The sequence below is a fragment of the Balaenoptera acutorostrata genome, chromosome 13, assembly GCF_949987535.1.
Source record: "Balaenoptera acutorostrata chromosome 13, mBalAcu1.1, whole genome shotgun sequence".
Taxonomy (NCBI): domain Eukaryota; kingdom Metazoa; phylum Chordata; class Mammalia; order Artiodactyla; family Balaenopteridae; genus Balaenoptera; species Balaenoptera acutorostrata.
The window spans coordinates 72,163,986-72,187,927 of NC_080076.1; the positions used below are offsets into that span (position 1 = coordinate 72,163,986).

The following is a 23,942-nucleotide window of genomic DNA, read 5'->3' on the forward strand; positions in this document are numbered from 1 at the left end:
AATGAGGAAGCCTCTGTGCAGGGATCTGGGAGACGGCTATATGGGAAGCGGGGCAGCAAGTACAAAGCCCTTGCAAGGGAAGCAGGCTCAGAAGATGGTGTAGTTAGACTGGAGAAAGAAAGCAGAAATGAATGAATGAATGAATGGTCCAAAGGAATGCCCTACAGAATCACATCGTTCACTGGAGTATAAAATAAGAGGCCTTTGGCAATGCTGTGAAACATCCTGGTAGACTGGCTGCTGTAAATGTTCTTTTGAGGATGATGAGAGATGCTTGGCCAGGGCTATAGGAATGTGTTGAAAAACTCGAGTCTCATCCTACTGGGGTCATTCCTAGAAGTTTTGGCTCAGGCCCTCACACGAGCCCACGCGCAGTCCCCTCTCCTGGATCCTGGAATGTGCTTGGGAAATCTGTCAGTGTTCGCCAGGAGCAGACAGATGTCCAGATACCAGCCTTTATCCATAATGAGAGCAGAGCTGAGGTTCAGAAGGTATGTAGCTGGTGCCCAGGAGCCTATGAAAAGTAGGCAAACTATAAAGCTTCTTTATGCCTACACTGAGGATAACAGTTAAGAATCTTTTGGTAAGTGGCAGAGAACACAACTCAAATGGGTTTAACCCAAAACTGCACTTAGTGGGTCCCAGAGCTTAAAAACATTCACAGGTACATAAGCTTCAGGAGCAGTTTGATCCAGAGACTGTCACCAAGGATATTAGCCTTGTTTTTCCTTTTTCTCCTTTTCTCTTTGTCCTCTTTCCTGTGGTTGCTTTATCCTCAAGCTAGAGCCCCTCATGGCAGCAGCTCCAGGCTCACATGCTTCTTCCATCCATACATACAATGGGTGACTCTTCTGGTAGCTTCTGCTCGATGGTGGGGAGGCTGCATTCCTTCACTCCATACGAGGACACATGCCTACCCCTAATCTAATCATCCCCACAGCTCAGGGCTAGGGAACACTGACTTGCTTAACTGAACTTAGCTTAAGGCAACAGTAGTACCTTCTCTGTAATATGATAAAGAATAGGAGTGTATCTTGTCCTGCTTCACGATTGTATGACTCAGGGTACCTAGAATTACTCACTTACATGTATTTTTAAAATAAAACAATGTACACAGTTAACATCAAATCCCCAAATCAGATAGTTAAAAATCTGAACTTTAAGAACTTACATTTCACTTTTATTTTTAAAAAGTAACTTTTAAGAATCTTAAATACTAACTCATGTACTTTTATTATTTTTTAAATAAATTTATTTATTTATTTATTTATTTTTGGCTACGTTGGGTCTTCATTGCTGCACGCGGGCTTTCTCTAGTTGCTGCGAGCTGGGGCTACTCTTCGTTGTGGTGCACGGGCTTCTCATTGCAGAGCACAGGCTCTAGGCGTGCGGGCTTCAGTAGTTGTGGCACGCGGGCTCAGTAGTTGTGGCTCGTGCGCTCTAGAACGCAGGCTCAGTAGTTGTGGCGCACAGGCTTAGTTGCTCCACGGCATGTGGGATCTTCCCAAACCAGGGCTCAAACCCGTGTCCCCTGCACTGGCAGGCGGATTCTTAACCACTGCACCACTAAGGAAGCCCCTCATGCACTTTTAAACATGAGCTATATTGTACTTTTTTACCTTTTTGATTTTTGCATTATAAGGATAAATGAAATATTACCTGTAAAGATTGCTATAATTACAGTATATCACATATTTCAATTTAAGTATCCTGATATAACTTTTGTACACATTCTCTTAATACAATACGTAATTTTAAAACGTGAAATACGTCTAATCATTAGTAGCCTCCTCTGGGCTACATGGTAAGTGCTCATCTCAAGCAGCTGGTGGAACTGAAAGTGAAATTTCTTAATGTCTACTACTCCTAGAGCCCTCTTCATGCAAGTCTTTAAAATTACAGTGAGCCTGAAAGCACCAAGCCATGCCGGGTTTTCCTGGCAATCTCACAACAGGAGCATTTCTCCCCATTTCAGTCTGGTCTGGCCAAGTGGTGAGGACAGTGTGGTCACCAGTAATAGAAGAGCTGCTTTGGCCTTCCAGAGCCCTCACTGGCCTTGGGTATCCACCTTATCTAAAAAAATGGGCCAGATAATCCTCAGAGGCATGCAGTGAGAATCAGAAAAGCTGTGCAAGCAAGGCGCTGCCTACATGCTGCGGGTTCTAAACAAGAAGTGCAGAGCACTGGGCTGCACGCTGGGCCTGCAGCCACTGACAATCGCAAAGCTGTTTGGTCAATGGGTCTTCTTCAACTGAGTAAGCCAGGACAGATGTTCATTCAGGAACTCCAGGAAGCTGAGATTGGGCCCCAGAGGGCAGCTCAAAGGACCCATTCACTCACATTCCACCCAGCAGCATTCCCGGCCTCCAGTCGCAGCCTCAGTCACGGAAGGCCGGTGAGATCTGCCAACCTGTGAAGGAGAGATTGGCCCCAGAGCCAATCCTAGGAAGAAAGGAGAGCTTGAAGTATGGGACTCCCCCAGCTCTACTGACCCCCTTCCCTCTTGGAACAAGACCCAGGGGGTGTTCAGGGGATTTCTGGTGTTAGCCAGGGAGAAGCAACCAGCAGTGGGCTCACTACAGGCACCCAAACCTTGGAGCTTCAGGAAGCCAAATTTCAGCCCTGGCCCCTGGGGGAAACTTCTAGCTACCAGGCGGGAAGCAAACGTCAGAGTGAGGAATAACATCCCACTGACCAAGTTAAAAACGTGAGCAGTTCGTAATGGAGCCACATAACTGGCACTGCAGAAGGGCCACTTGAGCCCTAGGTCTAGAGTTGGAAGCTTTGAGCTTGGTGAGGGGGTGGAGGGGATGGTGACTAGAATACTGTGACCTTGGGAATGGCCTCACCCCTCTGGGCCTGGGAGATGACTGCATAGGATGAAATGGAAGGACTGCAAAGAAAAGGCACTAGGAACTCTCGGGATAAACACACGAGATCTTCAGAATGAAATCAACTTTAGGTTTAAAACCAGGAAATGGTTATCAACAGGCTCTCACCTTCCTCCCTGTGAACACCCACCCACAGCAGCACCTACCTCCCTGTGACAGCACAACTCCAAAAATAACAGCCTGTGTCTGGCCCTTACTATGGGGCAAGGACTGACAAGTGTTTTGCACACATTCTCTTTTTATCTTCTTACTGTGTGACTGTGGGCATGTGATTCAGCATCTCTGTGCCTCAGTTTCCTCAAGTGTAAAACAGGAACACCCACATCAGGATTACATGAGTTAGGGAGTTCCCTAGCGGCCTAGTGGTTAGGATTCCAGGCGTTCACTACCATGGCCTGGGTTCAATCCTGGTCAGGGAACTGAACTCCTGCAAGCCACACAGTGCAGCCAAAAAAAAAAAAAATTTTACATGAGTTAAAATTGATAAAGTGCTTAAAACAATAAGGGGTAGTTGGCTAAATTTTATAAAGTTCTTAAAATAGTTCATGGCCTTGGCACAATGAAGCATTTTTAAAATGAACACATTTTTTTTTTTAAAACCTCATCATATACTTGTGCTCACTCAGGATAAGCCACCTGCCCAAGGTCACTTATCAGGTGATGAGTGATCCCTGGCCTGCAGGAAACTGCCACCCTCTAGTCTCATCTGCATGCTGCCCACTGACCTAGGAACTGCATCCCATCTGTCTGTGTTCTTTTGTGGTCCTGGCATGTTGAAGGCATGTTATACGTATTAGTCTGTTATACGTACGGGGCTATGCCTTTGGAGGATCCATGTGTTTCAAAAAGGCAATAAAAATATATCGAAGAAAGAGCCATAGAAGACTTGATGGCAGCAAGAATGTAGTTAAAAGCCCAGCATTCCTCAGAGCAGTAGAGGAGCCACAAGGCACTGTGCCATGCTCCTAGGTCTGGGCAGGGCACAGGTGACCAGGAGACAAGTCTCATGACATTAACTTCACGAGAAGGGTCGGAGAGGTTTATTAGCCCATGGCAAGATACAAAATGATTCATGATAACAACGATATTCTACCAGCCAAGTGTCACTTGGCACTATGATAACATCCTATAGGACATCCCTGGTTTCACATTTCCTAATGGGCTACCTGAAGAAATGACCCCTCAAATCAAGACCCAAACACAAAGGGATTCCAGGGGTCACTGGGGAGGAGAATGCCTGAGAAAGCCCTCTCTGATCAATGTGGGGAAGGAGTGGGGGGAAGGAAACGCTGCAGGACAATTTGGATTTCCAAACTTAGTAAGAGGGAAACAAATGCGCAAAGCAGGGTCTCCTGGGTCTGGAACAGGGGTAGGGGACAGGATAGGCAAAACGGCAGTAGTTGGGACCTGACAGCAGGTTTCTCTCTTCTACTTCTTCCTCCCGCCTCTCTCTTTGAGCGCCAGGTGGATGATGGCACCATTAGCCATGTTGTAGTAAGCCAGCGAGTTGGAATCCTTGATGAAAATGCCCTAGAAAACAGATGGAGTGCCTCAGCCCAGGGCAATCTGGCCTTGAACTCAGAGAGCAGCCTCAGAAGTCCCGACACTCTGAACTTAGCAAATACAAGGGCTTGAAGGAAGGTGGGGTGGGAAAGGGAGTGGCACAGGGCAGGAGTGAAGGTCTCTGGTTCCTCCCACAATGCTTTGCTCTTCCTTCCTTCTGACCAAGCCATGCTGTCAACACCCCAAAAATCTGGCCCTGACAAACCCCATGGAATTTTGACTCTCAAATCATAAGACCTTTAGAGATCAACAGCCTCACTTTACAGAGGAGGAAACTGAGGCCCGGAATGGGGATTTGTCAAAGTCCAAAAAGGGAGAACACAGCAGTCCTGTGTGACCTGGCAGGCACCAAGGTGAGCTGGACTATCACCTTTGTGTCCAAGCACAAAGCCAGGCTACCTGAGACCACACTGACTGGGATGGCTCTACCACTGGGACAGAAACCTACCAGAGCACTCTGAAGTCTGGTCCCCAGATGTCACTGAGGCATTCAAACCCGATACAAGACTGTGCTGTGACCCCGCCAGAGCCTCACCCTGTCAGACTAACCTGCCCCAGCACCCCCCACCAGCATCATCACTTCCAGGATGGACTCAAATGACCACACCCAGGTGTCCCCCCACTCCTCTGATTCCACAAGGGATTTATTAGCTTCTCGGACAACAGCGGGGGCAAGGACTACAGACACCCAACTCACCTCATACTGCAGCTTCTGTTTCCCTGCTGGCATGCCCGTGGCTTCGTGAATCTTCACCTTGATAACAGAGACCTATGGGACCGAGGAGAGGTCAGTCACCTCTTGCTAAGGTCAGCTGCAGGAAGCTTCCCCCTGACTCTCTGGTTCCCCTGTACCTGATGCCAGTTGGGGACAGCAACTCATACCTGGTCTGTGAGTGGGAGGGTGAAGACCAGCACCTGTCCGTTCAGCTTCCATTCCGTCTTATCCTGCATGTTGGGCACCTGGACTTTGATGGACACTGGACCCTGCAAAACAGGAGGTGGCCATTATGCCTGGGGAGCCCTGAGTCAATCAGGAACTACGCTCACCTGTTCCTGGGCCAGTCGAGACAATGTCACCTGTCCATCAGGGCTCCTGGACTCTGGCCTGTTTCACTACTGACACCACTTGTGACATAGAACAAATCACTCCCCCTTTTCAAGAATTGGTTTCCCTTCTTTAGAACGATCCCTGCCTACTGGTAAGGCTGGAGCTGAAGAAGAGGCATGAAAGTGCGCTGCAAGCCTCAAGAAGTACCACAGGGGAAAGAATATGAACTGCGAGGTCAGAAGATCTGGGTTCCCAACTCAGCTTCCCTGCTAACTAGGTCTCTCTGAGCCTCAACACCATGTCTGTAAAGCGGCTGATCACAACTGCTGGACGGTGATGTTGTGAGCATTCAACAGACCAAGTACTGTAAAATGTGTGGCTCTGCCCCAGCACTTGAGTAGGTACTCAAGAAATGGAAACTACCATCAAAAAGGAAAAAAGAAAAAAGATTTGATCAAATGCACTGGCGGTGGGGGGGGGGGGGGCTGGGAATGTTTCTGCCTCCTCACTGGAGCTTTCCCAGGCACCAGCAGTGCCAAGGTTCCCAGCTCTTATTTCTAGTACCCCCACAGGATCCCCACAACACACCATCTCCTAAGGGCTGGACCTGGAGGCAAAGGCCACCAAGAAATTAAGAATCACACTCAGGATTCCCTCCAGTGTCCAGAACCCCTTTCACACCTGAGTCCTACTGCCTGTGCAGCTGGGTGTCCCTGCTGGCCTCTGCGACAGTTCACACCAGGCGGACTACTGACAGCTGTCTGCTCCTCTGGCTGCTGACCCCCCCATCTAGTGTGTGCTCAGAAGCTTCACGGGCCTCCAATGGCTGACCCAGGTCCCAGAAGCCAAAACCATGGAAGAATAGGGTGGGCCAGGGAGCGTGTGACTGGGGTAGGACTGGACACCGCCCCCGCCCATCTAGATACTCCAGGCTGTGGGCAGCACTCTGAGATGCATACCTTGTTTCTGCGCAGAAACTCCTCCTCTGGCATGAGGCTGTCCTCGGTCTTCAGTTTCTTGGAGGCAGGCTCATCTTCCATGGGAGGTGGGGGGTGGACAGGCGGCATAGGGGCTGGAGCTGGGACGGGTGCCACAGGCGGTGCGGGCACGAAAGCTGCAAGGACAGGAATAAGCAGCCACATGAGTGGGAGGAAGGGCCCAGGACTCAGGGCTGGTGAGAGTGAAAAGGGGAGATTGCAAAGGTTTCCCATTTCTCCCAGAGGTGTGAAGGACCACTCCTTGCTGAGTCTGGCAGCCAGTAAGTTCCCTGGCAGGGGGACCTGGGAGACTGCCCAGATTGGGTAGCAGGAAACTGAAGGAGGGGCAGGACCGATGGATGGAACAGGTGGCAGCCAACAGCAAGCATCATCAGGCCTCTGTGCCTGTCCAGGCTGACCCCTCTGGGTGCACAGACCCCAGCTCTGCCATATCAGCCTACCTCCCCCAGGAGCCATAAGCCCCTGGCTCCCAGCTCAGGGATCTCTCACATGGTGAACTCAAGGCTCTCCTTTGAGCTGGACCACCAGCTGGAACAGCTGGCACTACCATCAGCCACTGCTCTGCTCAGGGCTTGGCCTGTAGTCCTGACCCACTGACCTGTCGGCACAATCATGGGTGGTGGGCGGGGTGCCATGATAGGAGGGGCCGAGGGAGGCATGGGCACCACGTTGATCCTGGGCGCGTGGATGATCGGTGGCATGGGGGCGATCACCGAGCCGGGGGGCAGTCGGACCACTGATGCCATCGGGGGCCGGGGCATGACGGGTACTGCAGACACAACTGTGGTACGGACAGGAGGTGGCATCTGTGGGGGTGAAGACCCACAGGTCACAGGAAGCCAAGGCTGCACTCTAAGAGCACACACAGCTGGCAACTGGCCACCTGCAGCTTTGAGGATGGGGCTGGATAGCTTCAACTCAGCCCCCTGGGGCTGAGAGTGCAGCCTCACACTGGGCCCTGACAGGAACTACGCTGAGAGAGGCCCAGGGCAACACTCTTTCCACTTGGGACTCAACCAACTGCTCCTGGCAAACACTGAGAGAGCCACTGAAGACACTGACCTCCATTTAGCCCCCTGGAGTCAGGCCAGCAGTCCTCCAAGACCCATTAAGCCCTCCAGCCCGTCCCTGACCCAAGCCTGCTTCTCACATTTGCCACTCGCCTCCCTCCCTGTTCCAAGCCTCCCACACAGATGGAAAATCAGGCTGGAGGTTCCCACTTCTAACTAAAGGGTTCTTTTTCTCTCGACTTGACCCACTCAGCGCTTGGGCCCGCTGTGAGATAGCTGCCCTTCTCAGCCTGCAATGTCTAACCCCAAGAGCCCAGCTCTGAAAGACCAGTCACAGGGTGGCTGCTGGCTAACCGCGGGTGGCCGGGGCACCGAGGTAATGGGTGGGGCTGAGCTGGGGATGTTGGTGGCTGAAGACGGAGGTGGTGGCTGCTGGGGGATTTCATTGGGCTTGCTGGGGCCAATCTTCTCCTTGGTATCATCTTCTGGCACCAAGCCCTTAGCCTTGTGGATGGCCTCGATCTGCTCCTGGAGGGTGATATTGGCCTGGGCAGCCTGCTGGGTCCGGGCCATGCTGCCGGAATGACCATCCCAGGTCACCTGCATGGGAAAGCAAAGCCACAGCTTGTCAGGGCTCCTGGAACTGAGCCCAAGTGTGAGTCTGACGGCAGGGAAGGCACTAAGAGTCATCTGAGCTGCACCTTTTCCTCTGGCTTCTGGATCTCCTCCTCGCCAATCTTCTTACCAATGGCCGTTTCCTCTACACCAAAGATGTCGGTACGCCGCTCAGCCAGCTGTTTCAAGCTGCTCTCAATATCCAGACCTGGAAATAGTCACAGAACGGAGGCAGGGGACAGAAAGGGAAACTAAACCAGATGCCCTTCTGACAACACAGCAGCTCTACTGGTGCAGGGTGGAGGCTGTTCTCATGGGACAAGGCTATCTCTGGGTCCCAATACAGCACGCCTGTCCTCTGAGCCTAGGGAAGGCTGCCCAACGAGCACTAAGCCTGTAAACCAGGGCTTGTCCAACCCCTTGACTTACAAAAGGCAACTGAGAAGACAGGGTCACGTTGAATGGCGTGGAAAGTAGCAGAGTCAGGACTAAAAGCCTGGTCTCCTGCCTCCAGGACAGTTTCCTCCCTCCCTATCATGCTGCTTCTCACACACAGTCAAGGCACCATGTCTCATTTCAAGGTGCTCAGTGTACTCCAGCCATCAGAGCCTTCATTCTAAGACAGCCCTGAGAGTGAGCACCTCTCCCAGCTGTAGTCAGATCTTGCACTAGGACGTCAATGGACACATGCTATCCACATCAGGTGCCTACCTTTGGAAGAATCCCTATGAAGAGTCCTTCTAGAAAATGGGAAGTTATTTTGTAGTGTCATAGGCTGCACCTATCCTCAAAAGCTTTTATTGACCTTAATTGTTACCTTCTATGCTTGGTTAAAGCATAAAGTTGATCAGAGATTCCCCATGGGCCAAAGTGAGTTGGGGCTGAGTCAAAGAAGGGGTGTGGACAGAGTGGGAGATGCCCCCCAACCTCACCTGGTGCGTACACCTCATCATCACTCTGCTTCTCACGAATGGAGCGATCTCGCTGCTCCAGCCAACGGGGGTCAAGAAGCCCAATGCGCATGTGTTCCTGCATTTTGCTGGCAGGGATCTTCTCCCCAGTGATGGGGGACACGAGATATTCATCTGGAGCAGGGGCTGGAGGCAGGGGCTTGGAAGCTAAAAAGCAAGAGATTCTTGAGTGAGAATACTGGGTGGCAGCCCAGGTTAAGAGGGTGCTATTTCATTTGTGCACCATCCATTCAGTGCCACGCTGTACCTGGCACTATGCATTGCACCAGAGCACCAGCGATGACGAAGTCCCATTCCCCATCGTGAGGCCTATGACAGAGGAGCTATCAATGCCTTTATGACAAGCCACCTCGAGCCCTCCTAAAAATGGACAGGTCTGAGGAACATGAGGGCAGAAGAGCAGAACCAACCTTTTGGGTCATAGTCCTTCCGGACAATGACCTGGTCTGGAGTTGGGGGCAGAGGCGGTGGCATGGGTGTCTCTGGAGGTGGGGGCACTTTCTGCCCTTCTTCTTCATCATCTGAACCCTGAAAAGCAAAGTAGTGGCAGGACTCAGAGAGGGGATGAGAAGCCACCTCCCTGCAGCTGAGCCCTGGTGGCTCTCAGGGTGGCAAAGAGCCTAGGCCCCTGCCGGTCAGCATCCATGTGCTAAGCCTCCCAGGGCAGCCGAGGCCAGCCGGCAGCTGGCCAAGCTGCTTCCTCACAGCATGAATGGGAGGGCTGGGGGCCGTGGTGCTAACACTCTGCCCAGGCGTTTCCAGTAGCTGGCACCAGGCAGTCACAGGAGGCCAAGGGCACTTAACGTGATGGAGAGGGGTGCGGGGAACAAGTCTGTGTTCAATGGTAGCTGCTCAAGAAGCAATGCTGGGAGGGAGAGAAAAAGTCAATTCCCAGACACATGTGCCTTTATTCTCAGGCTGCACACAAATTCTTTCCGAGGGGAGGAAAGCAGTTTGGCTCTGGAGACTCTATGCCTGCTTGGAGAGCCTGCCTCGATGGGGGTAGAGGAGGCCGAAAGCCACTTAGCAAAGCTCTGGAGGACTTCCCTGGAGGTCCAGTGGTTAGGACTCCGTGCTTCCACTGCAGGGGGGATGGGTTCGATCCCTGGTCGGGGAACTAGGATCCCGCGTGCCACACGGTGTGCGCCCCCACCCAGAAAAAAAGAAAAGCTCTGGAAACTGCTGATCATTTGGGCCTCAGCGCAAAAGCGTCAAAGTACATGGTATAGAGGTTTCCCTAACTGAGAGCCAGCCTGGGGTCGGTAGTGAGCAGGGCCCCTGGGCAAAGGAGGAAGGTCACAGAACAGGGCCAGCACAGCTTTCAGATCCTTGCCTATGAATGAATCTTTGTTGCCTGAGCTGGAAAGAGGCTCTGTGCTGCCTGCGCTTGGGCAGCTACTCAGCCAGGACTCCTTCAGGAACCCACACTTCCTTTCAAGATTCACAAGGGAGCTGGACTTCTCTGGAGGAGAGCACCTCCATCTTCTTGGGCTCCAGGAGCATACCTCATCCATGTCTTGCACTTGGGTGTCCTGGTCCAGCTGGGACGGAGGCTCCTCTGCCTTCTCCTGTTTCTCGTCCTCCTCATCAGACTCGACCTCCATCTCGACCTCCTCACTCTCCCCAAACTTCTCGTAGCGCTCCTGAATGAGGATTCGGGCCCCCAGCTCCTCTGGGGTGGTGGGGGGAGGGAAGTTCCCTGGCAAAGGGTGAGCCAGAGTCAAAGGCAGGGTTCCACAGATGCTCCTTATCAAAGCCCCATCTATCTGCCCTCTCCACACTGTCAACTCTCTGAGGGCTGGGACTGTCTGATTCCTCTCCTATCTCCAGAGGCCCACCCGTTGGGCCATTATTGTCAGGCACGATAATATTTGTTCAATTGGGTTTAACTGGGGCAATGTGGTAGAAGTGAAGTCTTCCAGAAGCAGAGAAGAAACAGATGCCCATAGAACCCTCTGAGGCATTCTGCTGCTCCTTGGGGACAGCTGGAAGAGATCTCCCAGGATGGCTCCAAGCTCCTGGCTCCCCTAACTGGAGTCACAGACCTACCTTCCTCATAGACGTACCTTCCTCATAGACGTACCTTCCTCATAGACCTACCTTCCTCATAGACCTACCTTCCTCATAGACCTACCTTGCTCATTGGGTTGGAAGTCCACTGTTTCCACCACCACAAAATCATGCCAGTCAATCTGAGCATAGGCCACCCGTTCCTTTTCCTTCTCCTCCTCTTCCTTCTTCCTCTCACGCTCCTGAAACTTGGCCCACTCCACTCGGTAACATACCTAAAGGGATGGGAAACAGCATGGTGCTGAGGTGAATCAGAGTCTGCTCCTGAGGAGGCTATCATCTCCAAGGCCTTCACCAAAGCCAATGTCTCCTTCAGAACAGGAAGCTGATCTGCCCATAAAGGGGAACTTTCTGGGGCAGACTATGGTATTTGTATCTGGTTTCAGCCAGGCTCAGAGTTTGGACAGGATGAAAATATGACATGCCACAGAGACCTTCTGTCTGGGGCCCAGAGAGACCTTTTGTCTGGGCAGCTGTTTGTTATAACCTCAAAGTTTTCTGCTTCAGTTGGTGAGTGGCTAGCAAACTCCCTCCCAGAAGTCTGCATGACAACCAAGTGCCCACAAAAGCAGCAGCAGTCTGAAAGCCTGCAAAACAGAAGCCTCAAGCAGCCACCCAGAACAGCCAGCACCAATATGCCCTCTTTCTTCGACTCTGAAAACCTGGGACTTCAAAAGGCAGTTGTCACCAGAGAACCCGTTCAAAAGCTGGCTTCTAGCAACAGAAGAAAAGAAGAGACTGAAGCAGACAGCAGAGCAGAAAGTTGGGGAGCAGAGAATCCAGGTTTCTTGGTCTTTGTAGCCTCAAGGCCTTTCCTCCCACCACGACTGTGCCTGGAGCATAACAAGGTACTGGTTCGGAGCCTACTTCCAAACACACAACAGAACCCACACAATGTAACGTTAGTGCCATCAGTAACTGGTTATAAGAAATTTAGTTTACCTGGTCCAAAACTTCCCGGGGGTTCTCTGCCTCTTTCTTGAGCTTGGTAAATAAGCCTTTGGGTGGAATCAAGATCTGAAACACCAAAGATTTAAAGCAACTGTCAGTGCAGCACAACACGGGACAAAGAAGTGGCCTTCCTGGGCCTGTGGAAAGGCACAGGAGAAAGGAAAGCATGGGATTCTGGGATCCAATCTCAGCTCCACTTGGCTGTGCAACTTTGGGCAAGTTACTCAACCTCTGTAACTTGGTTTCCTTCTACAAAATGGTGACACTGCCACTTAAAGTTGGCATCATCAACTTAAAAGGTTGCCAAGGGTAGCAGGAAAGTATGCAAAACCACCACCAGATCACTGAGCATACAGTCAGCATGTGATGACTGCTCTCAGGGGGCGGATCTGCCCTTTACCCTTCTGCACATGCCAAGAGGCCCCCTGATGACTTTACTGAAGACTGCAGCCCACAGGCTCCACCTCCCTAGACTTCTATCCCCTGCTTTCTGTTCAGCATTTTCTCCATAGTATTTATCACCATCCGACATACACTGATGTTGCACTTGCTTGTTGCCCCTTCACTAGACCAGTCTCCACAAAGACAGGGATTTCTCTGTCTTCGGCTCACTGCTACATATCCAGCACCTAGAATAGTGTCTGACACTCAAAGCATTATTTGCTGAGAGAACGAATGCTGGCTTTGTTTAAAACAGCCAATCTTTCCAACTGCCCCAAGCGTATCCACTCTCACTGGCAAAGCAGCTCAGCCCCACTCCATCCTCTCTGTCCTTCTTCCTCAGGAATTGATCTGCTCCTAGAATTCCCAGGCCTAGACACACACCGGCGCCCTCAGATTAGAGTAATGAATGTCAATACCCAAATTCTGAAGGAGAAGGAATAGGAAGTTAACAGAATAAAAAGGAATCTGTGGACCTTTAACTCTGGAAGCAGTCCACTGAGAGAAATTAACCCAGGGCTCACTTAAAATTGATACTGTGTAGTTACAATAACCCTTGGGTCTTATGACTTGAATGATTGTTATTTCAGCTACTCTCCTAGCTTCTGGACTTTTTAAACACAAACATTTTTGTCATTCTTTCTAGTTATATACTTAAAGTGAATGAAGTTAAAGGAAATCATTACATAACCTTTCAAGTCAGATCTTTAACATATTGTTTCTAGATATCAAAAACAGATGTGCAAACCATGCCACTAAAAAGGAAAGACAACCTCCATTATGTATGTAGCAAGAAAAATGTTCCACAGGCATATCTATACCAGTGTACTTTTTAATAAATTAGCGATCTGATTATTTTAAATACCAGTATTGACTTGTCTGCATTCTTGATTGCAACAACGCAGCATGATAATTAAGATCTTAGGGTCTGGAATAAAAATGCCAGCACTCAAGTCCCTGCTCTGCAACTCCTTAGCTGTGCAACCCTGGTCAAGTTAACTTCTCTGTGCCTCAGTTTCCTCTTCTGTAAAATGAATATAATAACAGTGGCTACCTTATAGGTTATTAGGGATTAAATGAGAAGATACTACATAATATAAGTACTCAATACTGGCTACACTTATTTATTTTAAATTGCTTCCCAATGCCTATTTAAATGATACTTCTAATTCAAGGTACTTTTTAGGGTGGAAAACAACAGAGGTTTCAGAGTCAAATGTTGGTTAAATCTCAGTGCAGCTACTTACTAGCTGAGAGACCACAAGTAAGTACTTCACCTCACTGAGCTTTTTGAAATAGGAAGGAAAACACTTACCTTATGGATTCTTGTGAGGATAAAATTAGGTAATAATAGGAGGCAACTATTAAGAGCTTGCTTCTTCTCAAGCCCTACTGAGAAAACTGAACATTTAAATGTACATAAAAGCAACGAGCACCACTTGGCCTTATCACGCAGCAGGCACTCACCTAATGAGTTATCAATCACGCGTTTCCTTTCTCTTTAGAAACAGCAGTCTACGTTGCATTTACTAGGAAAACTGAATAGAAATCAAGATTTTATACTGAACTGGGATTTCTAACATCTGCTTGGGGGCCCCACACAGGAGCGGGATCCTTGCAGACAGTGAGTGGATAGAGTGCTGATGCTAAGATGCCTTCCTTCCCTGGGCCCAGCACCCCGGCCCCCGCCCTGCCCAGGCACCTTGGTATACTGTTCCACCAGCTTCGTAAAGTAGTTGAAAAGGCTGTGTTGCGGGCGAAGGAAGTCAAACTGGTAGTTGCGCTGCTCTTTCTGCATCAGCTGGGTCAGAAACTGGCGCCCATTCCTGGCCACAAACTGAGCCGTCAGCTTCACCACGTCCAGGTCGAAGGCTGAGATGGAGGGGGGGTCTGCAATGAACTCGAACTCGGGAGGGGGCTCTTTGGGCACGATGGTCTCTTGGATCACTTGGGCTTGAACCTAAGATGCAAAGGGAATGTGAGGCAAGAGGCACAGGGGTGGAGAGAATCCAGAGAGGGGGCGGGGACGCACCCCCGGCAGACGGCACAGACCTCTACACTTCTGCTAATCACGCACACACCACTGGCACGTGGTGTGAGAGAATCCTAACTCACAAGGGCACCGATTTCTTGGCCAACTGTAGCCTCGACTCCCTAAATGGCTTTCTGAATGAGAACCGAGTCCCTCTGTATCTCTACTGCTGCCTTGAAACTGAGGACCAAAACTGCGTGGCAGAATATCTATCAGGAACACAGCTTATGAAACCCCGCCCAAGGAAGACAGAGGATGTAGTAAGCCCTACATGTGTGCAGAGGACCCCACTGAACAGAAGACTTCCACGTTTGTTACCTCATCTGGCCACTACACGAACCACGAGGTGGACAGAACTAGTACTGTGAATTCTTTTTATAGATGAGGAAACTGAGATCACCTGAGGTCCTAGGAGTAGTAAATTGCAACACAAAGTCTCAGAACCTACTCCAACCTTTACTTCCCACTGTAAAACAAGGGGCAGCCTTTGCCACCATGGCTCAGGAGTGAAGCAAAGAGAAAGGACCAGTCCAGGTCTACACAGGAGGCAAAATGTGAGGGCCCTTCCTGTCCTCACTGATAGCCCTAATCATCTCTAGTGCTAAGGGGGTATTAGGGCAGGCCAGAAAGAGAGGCCCTGGGAAGGTGAGACAGTAGAGAGGGATGCAGAAGAAGGGGTCCACAAGCCACACTGCAGCACTGCCCTCATGCCATGGTCAAGGAAAAGAGTAGGAACTGAGAGCACGGACTTTAGGGTCCTGACTCTGTGGCCTTGGGTAAACTGTGCTTCCCTAAGCCTCAGATTCCTCATCTGAAAAATGGTCACTTTACTGGCCTCCTCATGCAGCCCCTGTGAGGCACCAATGAGACAAGGCTCCCAAAGCACTGAGCACAGTGTGTGACAGGGAGCATTCAGCAAATGCCAACTGTCAGCAACACTTTGCTGTGTGAGCCTCAGCATCTGCCTCTGTAAGACGGGGATAAAGACCTCAAGTTTCTCCCTGGGTGGTTGTGAGGTCTCGACAGCAGAGTTCATTATCTTCCCCTCCCTGTCCCAGCCTCCCTCAGCCCTGGGGAAGCAAAGGGAGGGGCTGGCTCCAACCTTCTGGGGCAGCTGCTGCTGGGTGGCTTGCTGCTGCTGCTGCATGACCTTGGGGATGGCAGCCGAGGGCTCCTGGGCTTTCCCCTCCTTGAACTCGCTGACCTTGTGGCGGTAGTAGGCATGGTAAGGGTCATTGGGGTTCAGGAAGTTGAACTTGGGGTTGTTGATCTCGTTCTGTCGTATCCTAGCTTCAAATTCAGGTCCGTTTCTAGAAAAAGGAAAAAAGAGAAGCATTAATACCACAACCCTTGCAGCTGCTCAGACCAGAACACTGCCCATGCAAGCCCCATTCTTGCCATCACCTATCACTCAAACTAGCCCGTCCCTCAACACAGCAGAGGTCCTCTTCGAGACTCCTGGCATCAGCGGCCAGTGCCCCCTGCCTCCTTCGGCCTGCGCAGGCCTCCTCTACCACAGTGTCTCCAGACCTCCATCATTCCTGCAGCTCCTCTGCCAGTCTTGCCATTTCCAAAACCATCTGGACTATTGCTTTTTTCTTTTAATAAAATTTATTTACTTTAAAAAATGTACTTAAGAAGGCATGGGAATTCCCTGGTGTCCAGTGGTTAGGACTCCGTGCTCTCACTGCCGAGGGCCTGGGTTCAATCCCTGGTTGGGGAACTAAAATCCCACAAGCCATGGCACAGCCGGGGCGGGGTGGGAAGGCAAGTATTACTACTTCAGATAAAAATCATTATGGCTTTACTAACAAAAGGCAGTCATAAAATTCAATACAATGAAAACAAAGTAACATGGTTAAAGTTTAGCTGAAGTTTGCTGAGATTGAGGCCAGTTCTCTTAGTTAAAAGTGGGATGAAAAAAAAAAAAAAAGTGGGATGACTGAGTGCTGGGGAGGTATTAAAAGATATGCTAGCACCAAAGTGAGACTTTGTCCTTTGGGTAACAAGAAGGAAGAAAAAAAATATGAAAATTTAATGGGATTTAATGCCTTGTCCAAATATTGGCTAAAATCACCTCATTTACTACTGGGTGAGGCTCATATAGGAAACACTGTTCTCCAAGGACCGCATCTGTGCTGCTGCATAAGGCGCATTCACATGATGGGGGAGTGGTGAGAACGGCAGGGAGGTCCCCATCTCTCTGTATCTGGAATAGTTTCCCACATACACCCTATGTCCCCAATTTGTATGCATTTTTTTTAATTAATTTATTTTTTATTTTTGGTTGCACTGGGTCTTCGTTGTTACACGCGGGCTTTCTCTAGTTGTGGCGAGTCGGGGGTTACTCTTCATCGTGGCACGCAGGCTTCTCATTGCGGTGGCTTCTCTTGTTGCGGAGCACGGGCTCTAGGAGCGCAGGCTTCAGCAGTTGTGGAGAGCAGGCTTCAGTAGCTGTGGGTTGCGGGCTCTAGAGCGCAGGCTCAGTAGTTGTGGCACATGGACTTAGTTGCTCCGCGGCATGTGGGATCTTCCCAGACCAGGGCACGAACCCGTGTCCCCTGCATTGGCAGGCAGATTCTTAACCACTGGGAAGTCCCCCAACTTGTATGCCTTTAAACCCTCAGAATGAAAAATGTCTCTCTCATGATGTGTAGGGAACCCTGATTTTTTTAAAGAATCCCAACAGTAATATTTCAAGGTGTCACACATCCACAACATCTATGGAAGTGAACTAACCTTAAAGACACAAGATGGGGACACATTCAAGTTTTGGGTTCACTACTGACTCACCAAGTTACCAAACTTCTCTTTGACTCAATCTCCCATGCGTAAAATATGGCAAAAACCACCTTCTCTCCCTACTTTGAAATACTGAGAAAATCGAATTAGTTAATGAGACGCCAAAGTCTTTTTGAATCATACAGTGGCCTGCAAATGCCAGGGACTGTTACTCCTATGAAGGCTAGAAGGGGCTGTCCTATAAAGATGAGAGATGATCTGGGGGGCTTCCATCACTCCTCTGACCAGAGCCCTGCACTCAGAGGTGCCCCAAACACACCAAAGGACAGCTCCAGAGGCTGGTGGCACCCGGGTCACTCCACTTTCATACCCTGGCCCTGTCAGTTGAAGACAAGGCAGGACACAGGGTGCAGGTGACGCTGTGCCCCAGTTTAGCCACCATGGCAGTGGTCATCGGCACCCTGGCTAGCTCCTCCACAAGTTCTGGTCACACTCTGCAGCGTGACTAACACCATGAGGTCTGAATGTGACAATGCATTAGTCCAGCTGAAACCCCATGCTTGAGGAAGAAGCATTCTTCCACCCTCTTAAATAATGCAAACCACACAAGGAGGAGGGTAAATGTGCATTTAAATATGGCTAAACTAGGCCACCATACAAAGGGCTGCTAGAAATAGGGGCTCTGGTCGTCTCCTCTACCACTGCCTCCTAAGCCATAACCTCACATCTGGGAACAATCTGAAATATAAAACAACAAGAATGCAGGCATGTTCATTCCAAGCTACTCTGTTGCTTTAAATTAGCTTAATGTTAATTTTAGAATTATATTTTCTAACACAAGGAATAGATTTCAGCAGAAAAAGACATGATTCTGACTCAACCTAGCTGGTGGGACTTCTTTTTTTTTTTTTTTTAAGGATTTTTCTTTTTTATTTATTTATTTATTTATTTATTTATTTATTTATTTATTTTTATTTTTGGCTGTGTTGGGTCTTCGGTTCGTGCGAGGGCTTTCTCCAGTTGCGGCAAGCGGGGGCCACTCTTCATCGCGGTGCGGGGACCGCTCTTCATCGCGGTGCGCGGGCCTTTCTCTATCGCGGCCCCTCCCGTTGCGGGGCACAGGCTCCAGACACGCAGGCTCAGCAATTGTGGCTCACGGGCCCAGCTGCTCCGTGGCATGTGGGATCTTCCCAGACCAGGGCTCGAACCCGTGTCCCCTGCATTAGCAGGCAGATTCTCAACCACTGCGCCACCAGGGAAGCCCCTGGTGGGACTTTTTAAGAGTAATTTCTCTTAATTTCTTGACAGGAAAATGCAGGAAAGGGAAGACCAAACCTAGAGAGAAAAAACTCCTTTTGGAAAACCACACTGGTTTGGTGATTTTTTACTCTATGCTCAATCAATCAATACATGTGAACCCAACAGAAGTAAAGCAGAGGGTCCTGCATGTTTGCTTTTAACCCAGAGTGAGATGCTGCTCTGTCCCTTCATTGCAACGTAAACAAAAGCAAGTCCACAGATTTCAGAAATGCCTACAAGGCAATCATCATAGTCAAAAATAGATCTAGAGATGTGGACATATAGATTTATTATTAATGGAACTTGGAGAGATTCTTATTTTTGTGGCTGGCACAAAATTACTGGAAAGCTACTTGGCAAAAAAAGAAATATTTAAAAATGCTCTTTTAGCCAGTAATGTGCCACACAGAATTTTCTTCTAGGAAAACAATCTGAAAGGGAAAGAAAATGCTCAGAGACTTCCCCATAGCTTCGTTTGCCAAACTGAAATGTTGGAAACAACTTCAAAGGAAAATACAGAGGAGTCAGCCAAGTCAAGGAAGGCCCATCACCTTAACATGGTGCATCCTTTCCAGAGAGGACCATGCAGCACCAGGAGACCATGGACCAACACAGGAAAATGCTTACAATACAGTGCAAATGGAAAAAGCAGGATATGAAAGTATCTCTACTAGTATTACAAGAATCTAAAAAAGGATGCCAAGGGCCAGAAGGAAAAAGGAAAAAGTGAAAACAGCTAGTAGAAGCTATTCTGGTCGCGAGACTGTGGTGATTCTTCCTCTTACACTCTTTTCCTATTTATTGTTTTAAATAGGAAAATATATCAGGAGGTGGACTTCCCTGGTGGCACAGTGGTTAAGAATTCACCTGCCAATTCAGGGGACACAGGTTCGAGCCCCGGTCCGGGAAGATCCCACATATTGTGGAGCACCTAAGCCCACGCGCCACAAATACTGAGCATGTGCTCTAGAGCCCGCGAGCCACAACCACTGAGCCCACGTGCCACAACTGCTGAAGCCCATATGCCTAGAGCCCGTGCTCTGCAACAAGAGAAGCCACCGCAATGAGAAGCCCGTGCACCGCAACAAAGAGTAGCCCCCGCTCGCCACAACTAGAGAAAGCCTGCATGCAGCAATGAAGACCCAACGCAGCCAAAAGTAAATTAATTAAAAAAAAAAAAAAATCAGGGGACAAGGGGAAGAATGAGCGTTGCTATGAAATATTAAACTTATAAACACAACACCTGCTGCCCTAAATCTGACATGGCCTAATAATGTTCAATCAAGCACAGAGCTGTTTTAACGCAATATCCAGGTTGGTCAAAGCCTTTGAAATGTGAAAGGTTAACCCGCATGGAGCCTGACACAGTGACTAAGACATCAACCAGAGTAACCTCTTTCTATGTTTCATTTTATAAAGAGGTTGAGAAAGGAAGGACCCATATGTTAAATGATGTGTCATGATGGGGATGCTGCCTCAGGGTCAAGGTGTGGCTCCCTGGAGAGCATATGCCCTGACTGAGGGCAGCAGTCTGCTCAGGCCAGCTACTGCTTCCATGCAAGGAGCCATCCAATTCATCAAGAGAAGCCAGAAATCCAGAGTTACTGTGCAATCTCATTTTTAAAGTGACAACTAATTCAAAAGTTAAAAAAATATATATTGTTGAGAATGAACAAAAAGATCTGTAGGCTGGATGTGGCCTGCTGGCTGCCAAAGGAATACTTGAAATGCCCTAAACTAAGGAATGGTTGACCTTTGGAGTCAAGTGGCCATCAAGAAGACTCCATCTGAGGAAGTGTAATGGGGAGGAACAAGAGGAGATCAAGCTGATTTCCATGCCATCTGAGGTAATAGCTACATGATGTACCCGAACTGCACTCAGTCCCCTCACCCCTGCCTCACAACAATTCTGAGGTGGTATTTTATTCCATTTTGCAGATGGGTCAAAGGACATGCAGTCCTTGCACAATGAGAATGATCAACTCCCTTTTGTCTTCCTAAGACCAGTAGCTCAGATACAGACACACATTACCCATGACAAAGCAGTTTTCCAGGTATTTCCTCAGGCTCGGTTTGGAAGCACAGGTTCTTGGTGACTCTGGAGCTGGGTGTGCCTTGTACTCTGCCACCGCCATACCATGTTAGAGATACCAGTCCTGCCCACTGCCTACCTCACACCATGCTGTGGTTTTAGATGAGCTGGCAGGCCTAAGCCAACAATACCACTCTAAAAACCCAAGTGTTACCCTTGTGCAAATTCAGGAGCTCTTGATGCTAAAATCTACCCGTGACCCACACGAGCAGGAGTAGCTATGTTACCTGGCCACGAAGCTGGCAGTCTTGTCAACGATATTCCTGACCTCTGGAGGAGGGTAAATAATACCCACCACTGGCTTGGAAGGGGTAGAATCCTCCTTTGAAGATGCTTCCTCTTCCGTGGGCTGTGAAAAAAGGAAAAGGAAGGTCTTAAAGTTCCTGGCTTGGTGCCAGATGCCCACCATTAAACTCCTCTAGGATATTATTGAGAATACAGACTCTCCCGCCCAATTCATCGAGACTTCCCTCGAGTCAGGAACCTCTGCTCCAGAAGAGCCGCTCTCTCAACTGCTCTGTGCTTGCATGGGACTTTCCCAGGGAACCAATGAAAAGAGCAGCCTCCCTGGCTCCCCTCCAGCTAGAGCATCTCTGTGACACTGGGAATCTGCATTTTTACCAAGTGTCCATGTGATTTAGATGGAGGGGGGAAATCTAACCACGTTCTGAGGAACCACATTCCAGAATCCAGAAGGCCATGCCTGTATCCCCACCCTTGGATGTGCCTGATACGGGATATGTAAGAATTGTCTGCTGAATAAAGAAATGGGAAACTCCTTGCTGGCCACTTCTTCTGCCTTGAATGCCCTTTCCCTCTGCATCCATTCCATAGTCTAAACCGTCACTTAATGTTCAAATGTTAATGTAAAATGTACTCAACATTAACTGCCCCATAAATTCCAATATTCTTTCCTCACCAGCTTCTTCCCCTTAGTAAACAAAGGGTCAAGTCTCTCATTTTAGAAAAACAAATTTTCTCCCCTGCCCTCATGTTCCTTTCTGCTACTGCCTTCTCCCCACCCTCCTCTGGTAGCTAAACAGCCTGAGTTCTCTCAGCCTTGCCATTCCCACTTGCTCACCTCCCATTTGATCCCCCTTCATTTCAAGTGCTCATGCCAAAGTCAGAAATGACGGCCTACAGCCAGCTACATCGGTTATCTGGCTGTGTGACCAGTGACCGCTCTTTCACAAAACTCTCAACTCCCAGGTCCCATTCTCACCTGTATTTCCTTCTTGCTCACCATTCCATCCAAGTTTCTCTCCTGGCTCCTGTTTCACCTCCTGCCCTCTAGTGTTAGGGGTCCCCAAAATTCTGTTCTTGGTTCTCTTCACACTATACACACTGTCCTCAGTCAGGCACTTACAAAATGTCCTCCACTTCCCCTAGCACCTGTAGGCTGAACCATTCTACCCACATCAACGTCCCACATCACTCTTATGTGCCACACAGCTTTAGATCCAGCAGTCCTGGGCACTTTCATCTCTAACCACTTTCCTCATGAACGGCCAACCATGCCTCCAGTCATCCAGGGCAGAAACGTGGGTCTCTTCTCCCTTCCTCAGCCTACACGTTCAATGATAAGAACATTTATCAAGCACAGAGTAGGTTCCATATACTTTCCTAAGCACTTTAAGCATATTAAATCTATAACCCTTACAGAGCCCTAAGAGATTAAGTACCCTTATTATTATATTATTGTCTTGTCATTTTACAGATGACAAACTGAGGAATGGAGACCTTAACTGGCCCAATGGCAGAACCAGGATTCCAATGTAACACTTTGGAGGAAGAGCCTGCACCATCAGTCCTTCTGTGATTTCAGCTTGCCCATCCCCTCTGTCCCATGCCCCAGCCACAATCTAGGCCAGGCTCTCAACATCTTTTGAATAACATGACTAACCTGTCCTCCTAGCAATTCTCCCCATCACTGTTTACCTGAATTTCTGAAATACAAATATGTCACTATCCGGCTTACATCCCTTCCTTTTCTCCCAATAGCCTGCCAGGAAAAGTTCAAATCCCCAGAAATACACCTCTTAACCACCACTTTCCCAACCCTATGCTTGAACCTTCTTTACTCGACAAGAGGCACCATCTGATTCCCACCTTGGTATCTTGGCACTTATCTGGTATTACCTTGGTTATTTTTCCCCAAGATACTGGGAAAATGCCAGGGATACATAGGTACTTGCAGTGGTCAGAATACAGGATGTGCTCAATAAATGTTTGCTGAATGAATAAAGAATGGTATTTCCCTTCCCAATCACCTATCTGGTGAACTACTGATTCATTCTTCTAAACGCAATTTACCTTTCATGACGGTGGGCTTCACCTACCTTAGTCTCACCTATATCCCACCAAAGCAATGTTGATTAGAATTCCTGTCTCCTTTGTACTTGATACTTATATCACACTGCAATTACTGACCCACGTCTTTCCTCCTTAGCTGACTGAGATCTTTTGAACGGCTGGCTGAAACTGTATCATTTATGGTAAACGAGGCAAAAACATTTATTGAGTATTCACTTATATCTGTCTCCCCACTAGTCTGTGAGCTCCCTAAATAAAGCAGGAGCTGCGATTCATTCATTCCGTCGGAGCCTGGCACGGTGTCTGGCTTAGAGTAAGCACTACACAGATGCTGAGAATTAACGTTCAAAGATGCACTGTGCAGGCTGGGAAATTAGGGACTCCTGGGCAAAGACTGGGGGCCGGTGGGCCCAATTAACACAGAAGACCGGTGGATGCGCTGGATCCGTGCTTCTCAACTTTAATGAACCACCTTGGGATCTTGTTAAAATGCAGATTCTGATTTAAAAGGTCTAGGGTGGAAACTCAGAATTTCTAATAAACTCCCAGGTGATGCTAGCCGGTCCGCGGACCACACTTTGAGAACTACTGTTCTAACAGGCTTGTTTCGCTAACAGAAGGTAGGCGGGAAGCGCGCTGCCTCCTGGGACCTGGAGTCCCTCCAAGCCCTTCCAAACCGCCGTTTCTTCCTGCACGAGTAAAGAGGGCCCGCGCCCGAGGGGAGGGCCCAGGTCGAGGTGCGGGGGTCGCGGTACCTGTTTGGGCTCGGTGGCCGCGGGCGGCGGCGGGGGCACCGCCTGCACGGGTCCGGCCGGCATGACTGCGACGCTCAGGGTTGCCAGTCCGCCTCTGTATAGGTGAGCGGTGTGGCGTCAAAGCGACTTCCCCGTACCAACAGTACAAGCT

At 49.3% G+C, this 23,942-nt stretch overlaps 1 protein-coding gene across 1 annotated transcript; it reads right to left on the reverse strand.

The window, feature by feature from the left end:
• Nucleotides 1-3,908: 3,908 nt before the first annotated feature.
• Nucleotides 3,909-23,933, reverse strand: SF3A1 (splicing factor 3a subunit 1). The gene is made up of 16 exons (XM_007170698.3): nt 23,792-23,933; nt 20,951-21,072; nt 15,693-15,900; nt 14,261-14,518; nt 12,109-12,183; nt 11,231-11,381; nt 10,602-10,795; nt 9,507-9,624; nt 9,058-9,243; nt 8,212-8,333; nt 7,865-8,110; nt 7,099-7,306; nt 6,462-6,616; nt 5,337-5,438; nt 5,152-5,223; nt 3,909-4,421 (listed from the first exon to the last, which is right to left on the reverse strand). The coding sequence occupies exons 1-16, from the start codon at nt 23,852-23,854 to the stop codon at nt 4,320-4,322; spliced, it is 2,382 nt and encodes a 793-aa protein (XP_007170760.1). The 5' UTR covers nt 23,855-23,933; the 3' UTR covers nt 3,909-4,319.
• Between the last annotated feature and the right edge of the window lie 9 nt (nt 23,934-23,942).

What these genes read in the sequence shown, in the direction of transcription:
- SF3A1 (XM_007170698.3), bottom strand. Translation starts at nt 23,854, where the DNA reads ATGCCGGCCGGACCCGTGCAGGCGGTGCCCCCGCCGCCGCCCGCGGCC. An exon ending in CGGTGCCCCGGCCACCCGCG is followed by an intron (nt 7,307 to 7,864) that starts GTTAGCCAGCAG and finishes TCACCCCCACAG; the next exon opens with ATGCCACCTCCTGTCCGTAC. An exon ending in AACAGAAGCTGCAGTATGAG is followed by an intron (nt 4,422 to 5,151) that starts GTGAGTTGGGTG and finishes TCTGTTTTCTAG; the next exon opens with GGCATTTTCATCAAGGATTC.